Source organism: Hemiscyllium ocellatum, chromosome 31 (assembly GCF_020745735.1).
Source record: "Hemiscyllium ocellatum isolate sHemOce1 chromosome 31, sHemOce1.pat.X.cur, whole genome shotgun sequence".
In the NCBI taxonomy this organism is placed as follows: Eukaryota; Metazoa; Chordata; class Chondrichthyes; order Orectolobiformes; family Hemiscylliidae; genus Hemiscyllium; species Hemiscyllium ocellatum.
In genome coordinates, this window is record NC_083431.1 from 2,714,533 (window position 1) to 2,727,004 (window position 12,472).

The 12,472-nt window shown below is 47.6% G+C and overlaps 1 protein-coding gene across 3 annotated transcripts in view; it reads left to right on the forward strand.

The window, feature by feature from the left end:
* Positions 1-12,472, forward strand: part of LOC132830345 (pigment epithelium-derived factor-like) — a 31,781-nt gene that overhangs the window by 12,452 nt on the left and 6,857 nt on the right. For all 3 annotated transcript variants that reach the window (XM_060847982.1, XM_060847981.1, XM_060847983.1), the window contains 4 exons: positions 721-796; positions 5,239-5,455; positions 8,135-8,290; positions 10,558-10,758. In XM_060847982.1, coding sequence (XP_060703965.1) covers positions 722-796; positions 5,239-5,455; positions 8,135-8,290; positions 10,558-10,758 — 649 coding nt within the window. In that variant the 5' untranslated portion in view covers position 721. The remainder of the gene's footprint in view (positions 1-720; positions 797-5,238; positions 5,456-8,134; positions 8,291-10,557; positions 10,759-12,472) is intronic.

Genomic DNA, 12,472 nt, shown 5'->3' on the forward strand with positions numbered 1-12,472 from the left:
CCTCAGCACTGATGCTCTGACAGTGAGACACTCCCTCAGCACTGACCCTCTAACAGTGCGGTTCTCCCTCAGCACTGACCCTCTGACAGTGTGGCACTCCCTCAGCACTGACCCTCTGACAGTGCCCACTTCCTCACCACTGACCCTCTGACAGTGCGGCGCTCCCTCAGCATTGACCCTCCGACAGTGCGGCACTCTGTCAGCACTGACCCTCCGACAGTGTGGCACTCCCTCAGTACTGGCCCTCAGACAGTGTGATGCTCCCTCAGCATTGACCCTCTGACAGTGCGATGCTCCCTCAGCATTGACCCTCCGACCGTGCCCACTCCCTCAGCACTGACCCTCTGACAGTGAGACGCTCCCTCAGCACTGACCCTCTGACAGTGCGGCACTCTGTCAGCACTGACCCTCCGACAGTGTGGCACTCCCTCAGTACTGGCCCTCAGACAGTGTGATGCTCCCTCAGCACTGACCCTTCGACAATGCGGTGCTCCCTCAGCACTGACCCTCTGACAGTGCGGCACACCCTCAGCACTGATCCTCTGACAGTGCGGCACTCCCTCACTGTTGGAGTGTTGAGTTGCTGAGTGAGAGGTGGAGAGGCATGTTGCTGCTGCTGATGAAGAGGATTCTGTTTGGAGTGGCTACGGCTTTGTCCATTGTGAACCCTGGCCGGACTCAGATCAACTTTTTCTGATTTGCCCTTATCCCTGACTACAGGATGAAGATTCTCACTGCATTGTTGTTCCTGGGCACTGTCAGAATCTCATCAAGCCAAGAGGAACATTTCTCTTTGGTAAGTGGTTGTTAAGTATCTAGAAACTGTCTGTGTGCTCCACAGCAACCTTTCCCTCCTGGCGCTATGAAAATGCACATGGTGTATTTTGACAAGAGGAAACCAATTCTCAGTGATGGGCCGTTGAGTTGGTGTGTTCATTGAGAATCTGTGTGATGCCCAGAGTGCCCAACTCCCAGTGTGTCCCTTGCCAGCCCCTACCTCATTGCCTGTTCCTGCTGTCACTGTGCACAAACAAAACCCAAAAGAACTGCAGAGGCTGGAAATCAGGAACCCAAATCAGAAATCATGGTAATACTCAGCAGGCCTGGGGAGAGAAATCAGAGTTAATGCTTAGGGTTCAGTGACCCTTTGTCTGAAGTGACTGGAGCTGGGAAATGGTTGGTATAAAGGCTGAAAATTGGGTGGGATGGGGAGGGGAGAGAATAAAATAGCCCAGAGAGAACAAAGGCTGGGCAGACAAGGGGATGGGTAAAGGTCATCCTGAGGGACTAATGGGGACATTTAGCAGCTGCCAATGGGTTGCTTCTGGTAGTGGCCCATGTGACAAAAAGGCCTGGTGTGTGGGCATGTGGAGTAAGGGCATGGGAGACGGTGCTCAGGCTCCAAAAGTGTTTGAACCTGATCCTGAAAGTTGCAGGGTTCCCAAGTGGGCTGTTCTTCCAGCTAGGGCCGAGCTTCCCTGGAGGCCTGCAGCAGGCCTGAGGCTGAGGCGTTAGCCAGGGAACAGGGTCGGCTGTTAAAGTGACACGGGAAACTGGAACCTCACAACAGAAGCTAGGTGTTGGGTGAAGCTGTCACTCAGTCTGCATCCCCTCCCCAGTGTACATCAGACCGATATAGAGCTTCCTGTCAATCCATGCCCCCTCCCCCCCACCCCAACTATCGCATAAAAAACAACCCTTTCCGAGCCAAGACCAGTTCTGAGGGAGGGTCTTTGGACTCAAACGTTAACTCTGATTTCTCTGCACAGATGCTGCCAGACCTGCTGAGTTTTTTCAGGCAAATCTCTGTTTCTGTTCCTGGTATAACTGTGTTCAGTGCACTCAGGAAAGACAGACTGATCTTAATTGAGGAAGTGCACTGTACGCAGACTGTGACAGAAACGGATTAAATAATGTTAAGAGAAAACACAGACCAGCTTTGTAAGTTTAGAAGGTCAAAGGTTGAGCTGATAAAAGTGATTACAATGTTTAAAGATTTAATCAGGAAGATCTTTCTAGAATGTGGGGCAGCACGTTAATATTGAAACCGGCTGGTTCAGGGTGTGGTCAGGATAGAAGGTCCTTACGCAGCACTTTGCAAATTTGGAACTTTCTCCTCCCAAAAAAAAACCCCAACGAGGATCCAGGGAGTCAGTTGAAAAGTTGAAAGCTGAGCTTTGTGTGTTTTTGTTGGATGTGAATTCCAGACTGTGGAAGAGAGCTGGGAAATGCAATTGGAGATCAGACACAATGGGGTTGTATAACAGGCACATTCCAGTGATGGGCTATATCTGTGTTCAAACTGAAATGTCAGAACACTTGCAGTTTGCTCTCTTTTTGTGCAGTCTCAGGGCCAGTACGTCCTCCTGCGGATCTGATCACTGCATCGAGCTGCATTTCTGTCTTATTCAATGTGAATGAACTAAATGAAGGAATGAGAAATCTATCCATTGATCAGCACAATCCAGAGGGGGACTGATTGGCAACTCCATCAAAAAGCTGACACAAGTATCACAGCTCCAGGGACCCCGGTTCGATCCCAGCCTCGGGTGACTGTGTGTGTGGAGTTTGCCCATTCTCCCTTGTATCTACGTGGGGTTCCTCTGGATGCTCCAGTTTCCTCCCACAGACCAAAGATGTGCAGGTTAGGTGGATGGGCCATGGGAAATACAGATGTGGACAAAGTCAGAAGTCTCATGACTCCAGATTATAGTCCAGCAGGTTTATTTGAAATCATCAGGTTCTCCTTCATCAGGTGAAGTGGAGGGAAGCAGATAGGCACAGAACCTGTGGAAAGTGACATATTGAGACTTCTATAACTAACCAGAGAGATCAGGAGACACTCTCACCCCTGAGACTATCAGTGCTGTGGCCTTAGTGAGACACTGTCTTTATTCATGACTTAAATAGCAGCATAAAAAAGTACACATCCAAATCCATCAAAGAAATTACCACAAGAATGCAAAAGTAAAGACAACAAAATAACAGAGACATTGACCAATGAGAAGTGAAGGATGAAAATGCCTCTTTCACTCCAAGTGAGTATGAGGATATCAACTTTGCACCAAAAACCCACATGTCCTTTGAATATTAGGAAGCTAGGAAAAGTATGTGCTGCAAGAACTTTTGGATTCAGGTAACAAACCGTAAAATAATGAACAGAAAGGAAATAAAATTACAAAAGTTAACAGAAAGTTACCTTTTATAATGAAATGATGAATGGAGCTAAGTAAAGAGTCAGAGATTATATTAGATTAAAGGGACGTGGCTGGTGAGGATGCTGAAATGAATGAGAAAGCTCAGGATTGAGAGCAAGTAGGAACCAGCAAAGGAGAACCGAGAAACTGATAAAGAGAAAGAGAATGCAAACTCATGAGAAACATAAAGGCAGGCTGTAAAAGCTTCTTTTTGTGTGTGAAAATGAGACAAGACATGTATGAGTCCAATACAGCTGGAGAGAGGATCATTGATAATGGAGCACAGGGTAATGGCAGGAAAATGAAACAATTACTTTATACCTGTCATCATGAAAGGTGATACAGAAAATCTCCCACAAATGCCAAGCAAGCAAGGAACTTCTGAAACTAAGAAACTAAAATACATTAGTGTTTGTAAAGTGTTAGTATTTGAAAAGTTAACACTCAAACAAGAATGGTATAATTGGGTTGGGTACACATGGATTTACAAAAGGAAAATTATATTTGATAAACTTGTTGGGGATTAGAAGAATGTTACTTGATTAAAATGAGCCAATGGATGTGGCTGGTAATGTAGAACACATGGGGTCCATGTAATATACTGGCATGGATTGAGAATTGGTTAACAGACAGTAAAGAGGTTATTCTCCAATTAACAGTTTGATGGGTACATACGAACTTGGAGCAGCAGGTAATTCAGCCCCTTGAGCCTGTTGCCATTTGATATAATCAGGGCTGATATCACCCCAGTCGCAACTTGACTTTCCTGTCTATTCTCCGTAACACTTCAACCCATTATTAACTAAAAATCTGTCTATATCCTCCTTAAATTTACTCAATATCCCAGCATCCACAGCAATGTGGGGTAGTGATGTACACAGATTCACAACCCATTGAGAGAAGTAACTTTTCCTATCTCTATTTTAAATCTGCCACTCTTTATCCCAAAACTATGGCCTCCCATGAAGAAACATCTGTCCTAATCACCTTTAGCATCTTATATACTTCAAGTAGATTTCCTCTCATTCTTCTAAACTCCAGACTTTGGGGCCTAAACTGCTCAATCTCTGAACTACCTCTCCTACAACTACATTCCACAAGTCAGGGGACCAAAATGGTTTTGTCCAGCTGAAGCACACTTCTCAACTTTTATATTCTATTCCTTTAACAATAAATACCAAAATTCCATTTGCCTTCCTTATTACCTACTGTAGCTGTTTACAGAGTTTACAGCGATTCATGCATAAGGTCACCCACATCCTTCTACATTAAAGCTCTCTGAACTTTCTCTTTTAGATAATAAATGGCCTTACTATTCTATTCCTCTGACCAAAATAGAAAACCTCTCACTTATCCACCCTGTTATTCTATATGTAAACCCCTCAATTAGATTCCATTCTGGAAATCACTCCTGGGTATCAGTTATTCTATATATAAACCCTTCAATTAGATTCTAGTCTATTACTCCCTCCTGGATATCTGTTCTTCTATATGTAAACCATCCTGAGTCCCTTCATTAGATTCCAGTCTGTAACTCCCTCCTGGGTATCTGTTATTCTGTATATAAACCACCACGAACCCCTCAATTAGATCCCAGTCTGTAACTCCCTCCTGGGTTCTCTTATTCTGTATATAAACCATCCCAAACCCCTCAATTAGATCCCAGTCTGTAAATCCCTCCCAGGTATCTGTTATTCTGTATATAAACCACCACGAACCCCTCGATTAGATTCTACTCTCTAACTCCCTCCCAGGTCTGTTATTCTGTACATAAACCACCACGAACCCCTCGATTAGATTCCAGTCTGTAACTCCCTCCTGGGTATCGTTATTCTGTGTATAAGCCAACACAAACCCCTCGATTAGTTTCTATTCTGTAACCCTCCCGGGTATCTGTTATTCTGTATATAAACCACCCCGAACCCCTCAATCAGATTCCAGTGTGTAACTCCCTCCCGGGGACGGTATACTTGTAGTCATTACTCTGTGCTGAGCTATTGCATGTCTCTAACACAGTCCTACCCACCTTCAATATTCCCAGGAGCCTGTGGAAGATGTGAGCTCATTGTTGGAGTCACCAGATCCACACCAGGAGGAAGAGGAGGAGGAGATCCTGACGTCCCCAGTACAGAGGCTGGCATATTCCATTTCCGAGTTTGGCTATAATCTTTACCGGCAGCTGGCCAGCAGCCATCCCAACGACAACATCTTCCTGTCACCCCTGACCGTAGCCACAGGCCTATCCTCATTGTCTCTTGGTGAGAAAACCGACCATTCCATCTCCCTCACTTCACACACTGACCCTCACTGGGGTACAGTCCCACACACACTGACTCTCACTGGGGTACAGTCCCACACACACTGACCCTCACTGGGGTACAGTCCCACACACACTGACTCTCACTGGGGTACAGTCCCACACACACTGACTCTCACTGGGGTACAGTCCCACACACAAACTGACCCTCACTGAGATACAGTCCCACACACACTGACTCTCACTGGGGTACAGTCCCACACACACTGACCCTCACTGGGATACAGTCCCCCACACACTGACCCACACTGGGTACAGTCCCACACACACTGACCCTCACTAGGTAAGGTCCCACACGCACTGACCCTCACTGGGATACAGTCCACACACACTGACCCTCACTGGGATACAGTCCCACACACACACTGACGCTCACTGGGGTACAGTCCCACACACACAGACCCTCACTGGGGTACAGTCCCACACACAAACTGACCCTCACTGGGGTACAGTCCCACACACACTGACCCTCACTGGGGTAGAGTCCCACACACACTGACCCTCACTGGGGTACAGTCGCGCACAAACTGACCCTCACTGGGGTACAGTCCCCCACACACACTGACCCTCATTGGGGTACAGTCTCACACACAAACTGAACCGCACTGGGGTACAGACCCACACACATTGACTCTCGCTGGGGTACAGTCCCACACACACACTGACTCTCACTGGGCTACAGTCCCCCACACACTGACTCTCACTGGGCTACAGTCGCCCACACACACTGACTCTCTGTGGGGTCCAGCCCCACACACACAATGACTCTCACTGGGCTACAGTCCCACACACACTGTCCCTCACTGGGGTACAGTGCCGCACACACTGACTCTCACTGGGCTACAGTCCCACACACACAGACTAACCCTCACTGGGGTAGAGTCTCACACACATTGACCCTCGCTGTGGTACACTCACTCTCGCTGTGCTACAGTCCCACACACACTGACCCTCACTGGGATACAGTCCCACACACATTGATCGTCACTGGGGTACAGTTCCACACACACACTGACTTTCACTGGGTTACAATCCCAGACACTGACCCTCACTGGGCTACAGTCACACACACACACTAACCCTCACTGGAGAACAGTCCCACACACACACACTGATCCTCACTGGGTTACTGTCCCAAACAGATACCGACCCTCACTGGGGTACAGTCCAACACAGACTCTGCCCCTCACTGCAGTACAGGCCAATACACACTGACCCTAACTGGGATATAGTCCCACGCACACACTGACCCTCACTGGGGTACAGTCCCATACACACACTGACCCTCACTGGGGTACAGTCCCACACACACATTGCCCCTCACTGGGGTACAGTCCCACACACATACATCGACCCTCACTGGGGTACAGTCCCACACACATACACTGATCATCACTGGAGTACAGTCCACACACACACTGACACTCACTGGGGTACTGTCCCAAACAGACACTGACCCTCACCGGGCTACAGTCCCACACACAGATTGACTCTCACTGGGGAACACTCCCACACACACACTGACCCTCATTATACTCCAGTGTGGTCCCACACACACACTGACCAACGCTAGGGTACAGTCCCACACACACAGAGACTCTCACTGGGCTATAGTCCCACACACACTCTGAACCTCACTGGGATACAGTTCCTGAAGGGGCTGTCTCTCACTGGGATACAGTTCCTGAAGGGGCTGTCTCTCACTGGGATACAGTTCCTGAAGGGGTTGACTCTCACTGGGATACAGTTCCTGAAGGTGCTATCTCTCACTGGGATACAGTTCCTGAAGGGGTTGACTCTCACTGGGATACAGTTCCTGAAGGTGCTATCTCTCACTGGGATACTGTTCCTGAAGGTGCTGTCGCTCACTGGGATGCAGTTCCTGAAGGGGCTGACTCTCACTGGGATACAGTTCCTGAAGGGGCTGTCTCTCACTGGGATACAGTTCTTTGTTAGAATGGAGGCACTGTCCTTTCTTCCCTTTATATAGGATGGATTACATGGTGGTTTGATTGAGCTGTTTAAAACTATGAAGGGCATGGCCTAGTCCATCACAGACTCTCATACAGGGGTTTTACCCTCGGTCTAAGTGACCCTGCAGCATTCTCCCACAGTCCCCCTGTCCTTCTGCTCCGTGTTTTAATGTCCTGATTTCCTGTTAACCCTTCGCTGACCCTGCCTCCATTGCACATGCAGGCATTGGGTCAGGACTCAATCTGCCAGCATGTGGAAAAACTACTTTCCCAAGTCCCCTAGCTTCTGCTGTCATTGAGGATAACTCTCACGAGTGACGAAGGGGAAAGCGTTCCTTCCCTTCCCTGTGCAATCTCCTCACAGCTTTGAGGGAGATTTCCAGTGAGAGGTGATTGGTGGGCATGTGAAAGGGTCAAGGACACCTGGAGTGGGTCTCCTCTGGAGACTGAGGTCCTGGAGTTATGTGCAGACTGGGGAGGAGGGGGAAGAGTGGGACTGTGTCCGCAGGTTCTAGACCAGACTCTGCAATATGGCTGTGCTTTTCTGTGATTGGGGAACAGTTTCCGATTCTTTCCATGGTTTTGGGACAGTCGCTGTGTCGCTATGAATCTGTGGCTCACACAATGTTCCTTCTTCCCTCTTAAAGGTGCCATCTCCAGGAACAAGGAGATTTTACACAGTGTCCTCAACTACAATTCACTGAATGACTTGGATATTCACAAAGTCTACAAGGACCTCCTGACTGACATTACAGCTCTCCCGAAAACATTCAAAACTGTCTCACGGATTTATGTAAAAAACAGTAAGAAATTATTGAGATGTAATTCATGATAATGAGACTGAAGGGGGCTATCAGAATAACAAATGTGTAATGGTACTACAATGTAAACACACACTCAGTCAGCCGGCCTCTCACGTGCACACTCAGCCGCACGCACACAGTGCAGCCTCTGTCAGTTTTCCTGGGTGCAGCTCTGTGACTTTGTAATAGTGAGTGAGTGAGCAAGATGGAGTAACTGAGTGTGTCAGAATGTGAGAGTGAGTGAATGTGTCTCAGTGCCCATCATCAGTGTGAATGAGGGCTGGCTGTAGCAGGAGGGAAATGTCATCAGGACTGACTGAGGAGGAAGGAGCGGGCTGGCCTGGGGAAAGGAGTGGCTGGCTAACAGGGAACAGAGAGTTGGCAGAAAGGAGTCTTGTTCAGACTGGCAGCATCTCATAAGTGGGCTGCCCCACAGGGGATTGGTGCTGCACCACCAGCTGGTTACAGTTTATCGAAAATGATTTGGATGAAGGATGTAAAGGTGTTGTCACATTTACAGAGAAAACAAAAAGAGGTCAGAAAATGAATTGTGAAGGACATAAGGAGACCAAGGAATATCAAGTGGTTAATGGGAGGGGGGTGGCGAAATGAGGGCAATGGAAGCTAACGTGGGAATATATTTTGACAGAAAGAATAAAAAAGAATCACATTGAAATGGTGAGAGATGGCAGAACTCCGAGATGTAGTGGGATCTGGGAGTCCTAGTGCCTGAGTCACAGAAGGTCAGTTTGCAGACACAGTGAGTAATCAGGAAAGCTCATGGAAGGGTTTATTGTGAGAGGGATTTAATGCAAGACGAAGGAGTTTATGCTTCAGTGACAAAGGGTGTTGGTGAAGCCACATCTGGAACACTGTGTGCAGGACTAGTCAGCGTACCTACAGATGGATGTTTCTGGGTTGGAAGCGGTTCGGAGAAGGTTTCCAACGCTTGTCTTTGGGATGATGAGGAAAGGCTAGGCCTGTATGTTGTGGAGTTTAGAAAAGACAGAGATGACTGAATTGAAACATGAAAGATCCTGAGGGGGCTTGCCCAGGTGAATGTGGAAAAGAATGATTCCTCTGGTGGGAGAATTGAGAACCAGGGGCATAGATTAAAAACCAGGTAGGCCCCATTCTGAACAGTTGTAGAGTCGTAGAGCTGTACAGTATAGAAACAGACCCTTTGGTCCTGCTCGTCCATGCTGACCAGATATCCCAATCTAATCTAGACCCATTTTCCAGCATTTGACCCATATCCCTTTAAACCCTTCCTATTCATATACCTATCCAGATGCCTTTTAAATGTTGTAATTGTACCAGCCTCCACCATTCCCTCTGGCAGCTCATTCCATACACGTACCACCCTCTGTGTGAAAAAGTTGTCCCTTTTAAAGCTCTCCCCTCTCACTCTAAACCTATGCCCTCTAGTTCTGGACTCCCCCCACCCAATGAAAAGACCTTATCCATATCCCTCATAATTTTGTCAATCTCTAATATGTCACCCCTCAGCCTCCGACGCTCCAGGGAAAACAGCCCCAGCCTGTTCAGCCTCTCCCTGTAGCTCAGATCCTCCAACTCTGGCGACATCCTTGTAAATCTTTTCTGAACCCTTTCAAATTTCACAACATCTTTCCGACAGGAAGGAGACCAGAATTGCACACAATATTCCAACAGTGGCCTAATCAATGTCCTGTACAGCTGCAACATGACCTCCCAACTCCTACTCAACACTCTGACCAATAAAGGAAAGCATACCAAACGCCACCTTCACTGTCTCATCTACTTGAAGCTCTACTTTCCAGGAGCTATGAACCTGCACTCCAAGGTCTCTTTGTTCAGCAACACTCCCCATGACCTTACCATTAAGTGTATAAGTCCTGCTAAGATTTGCCTCCCCAAAATGCAGCACCTCGCAATTAGAAATGAAGTGAAAATCCTTTTCTCAGATGGTGATGAGTCTTTTGCGATTTCTTCCTGAAATGGTGGTGGATGCAGGCTCCTCAAATAACCTTCAGGGGACAGAGATGGAGAGACTCGTGCTTAGCAAGGGGAATGGGGTGAAAGGTTATCAGGGAGAGATGGACATCTGAAGTTGCGGTTACAGTTATGTCAGCTGGGATCTTTGACAATGGGCTGAATGGTCTCATGCTGATTCTTTGTGCAGTTGGGTTTGAATCCTTGTTGGACAATCTGTGGATACTGCGGGAGCGGTCCCTTGAGGAATGTACTATTCACTGATGCTGTGTCATCATTTACTTTTCACCTAGAACTGAGGATGAGATCGAATTTTTTGAAACAAGTAGATTTGCACTATGGAGCCCGACCCAAGGCCATGCTGGGGAACTATCAGGACCTGCAGAACATAAACAACTGGGTGAAGACACGGACCAATGGCCTGATAACACGTGCCATCAGCTCAATTCCTGAGGATGTCAGCCTGTTCTTACTCAGTGCAGCTCATTACAAAGGTAAGGCTAGGGATGAGAGGGCTGTGTACACAGACAGCTCCAGTCTGCAACAGTCCAACAAACTCTAGTGGATGGGCAGGTAAAGGTCATGGCAACTAGTCATTCTCCATCCGCTGGTATGGCCCAGTCTGTTGGCTCTCACTGGGATACAGTTCCTGAAGGTGCTGTCACTCACTGGGATACAGTTCCTGAAGGGGTTGACTCTCACTGGGATACAGTTCCTGAAGGTGCTGTCACTCACTGGGATACAGTTCCTGAAGGGGCTGTCTCTCACTGGGATACAGTTCCTGAAAGGGCTGACTCTCATTGGGATACAGTTCCTGAAGGGGCTGTCTCACACTGGGATACAGTTCCTGAAGGGGCTGACTCTCACTGGGATACAGTTCCTGAAGGGGCTGTCTCTCACTGGGATACAGTTCCTGAAGGGACTGTCTCTCACTGGGGTTGTTGATGTGTTGTCAGAGTGGGAGAGAGTGTTACTCTGTGAACAAAGTGGTGAATGGGACTTGGTGTGAGTTCAGTTCATGGAGGGCTGAAGATGGGGAAGAAACCATGAGAACATTGGGGTCATCTGCCTGGATCGATGGGGAGAGGGTATGAGCAGCTGATGTTGTAAGTGTTGAATAGTTTTCCAGGAGGTTCTGAGGTTGTAATATCAGCTTTGGATCAAGTTGCACACGGAGATTGTGAACCATCTTATTGAACCAATAATTTTCCCAATATTGATTGGAACCTCCTTCGAGCAGAAGATTTGAATGGAGCTGCTTTTGTAAGGTGTGTTCAGGAGAGTTTCCTAACTCAGTACGTTGACAGGCCGACGAGGGGAGAGGCCATTCTAGACTTAGTGCTTGGAAACGAGCCGGGGCAGGTATCAGATCTTGTGGTGGGAGAGCATTTTGGTGATAGTGACCACAACTGCCTCACATTCTATATAGCAATGGAGCAGGAGAGGATTAGGCAAAATGGGAGGATATTTAATTGGGGAAGAGGAAACTATGATGCGATTAGACATGAGTTAGGAAGCATGGATTGGGAGCAATTGTTCCATCTTAAAGGCATTATAGACATGTGGAGATTGTTTAAGGAACAGTTGTTGCAAGTGATGAATAAATATGTCCCTCTGAGACAGGCAAGAAGTGGTAAGATAAAGGAACCTTGGAAGACGAGAGCGGTGGATCTTCTCGTCCAAAGGAAAAAGGTAGCTTACATAAGGTGGAGGAAGCTCGGGTCAAGCTCAGCTCTACAGGATTACAGGCAGGCGAGGAAGGAGCTTAAAAATGGTCTGAGGAGAGCCAGGAGAGGGCACGGGAAAGGCTTGGCAGAACGGATTAGGGAGAACACAAAGGCATTTTACATTTATGTGAGGAATAAGAGAATGGTCAAAGAAAGAGTAGGGCCGATCAGGGACAGCATAGGGAATTTGTGTGTGGAGTCTGAGGAGGTAGGGGAAGCCCTAAATGAGTTTTTTGCTTCTGTCTTTACAAAAGAAACGAACTTTGTTCTGAATGAAATCTTTGAAGAGCAGGTGTGCATGCTGAAATGGATAGAGATAGAGGAAGCTGATGTGCTGAAAACGTTGTCAAACATTAAGATTGACAAGTCGTCTGGCCCGGACCAGATTTGTCCTCGGCTGCTTTGGGAAACAAGAAATGTAATTGCTTCGCCACTTGCGAAGATCTTTTCATCCTCGCTCTCCACTGGAGTCGTACCTGAG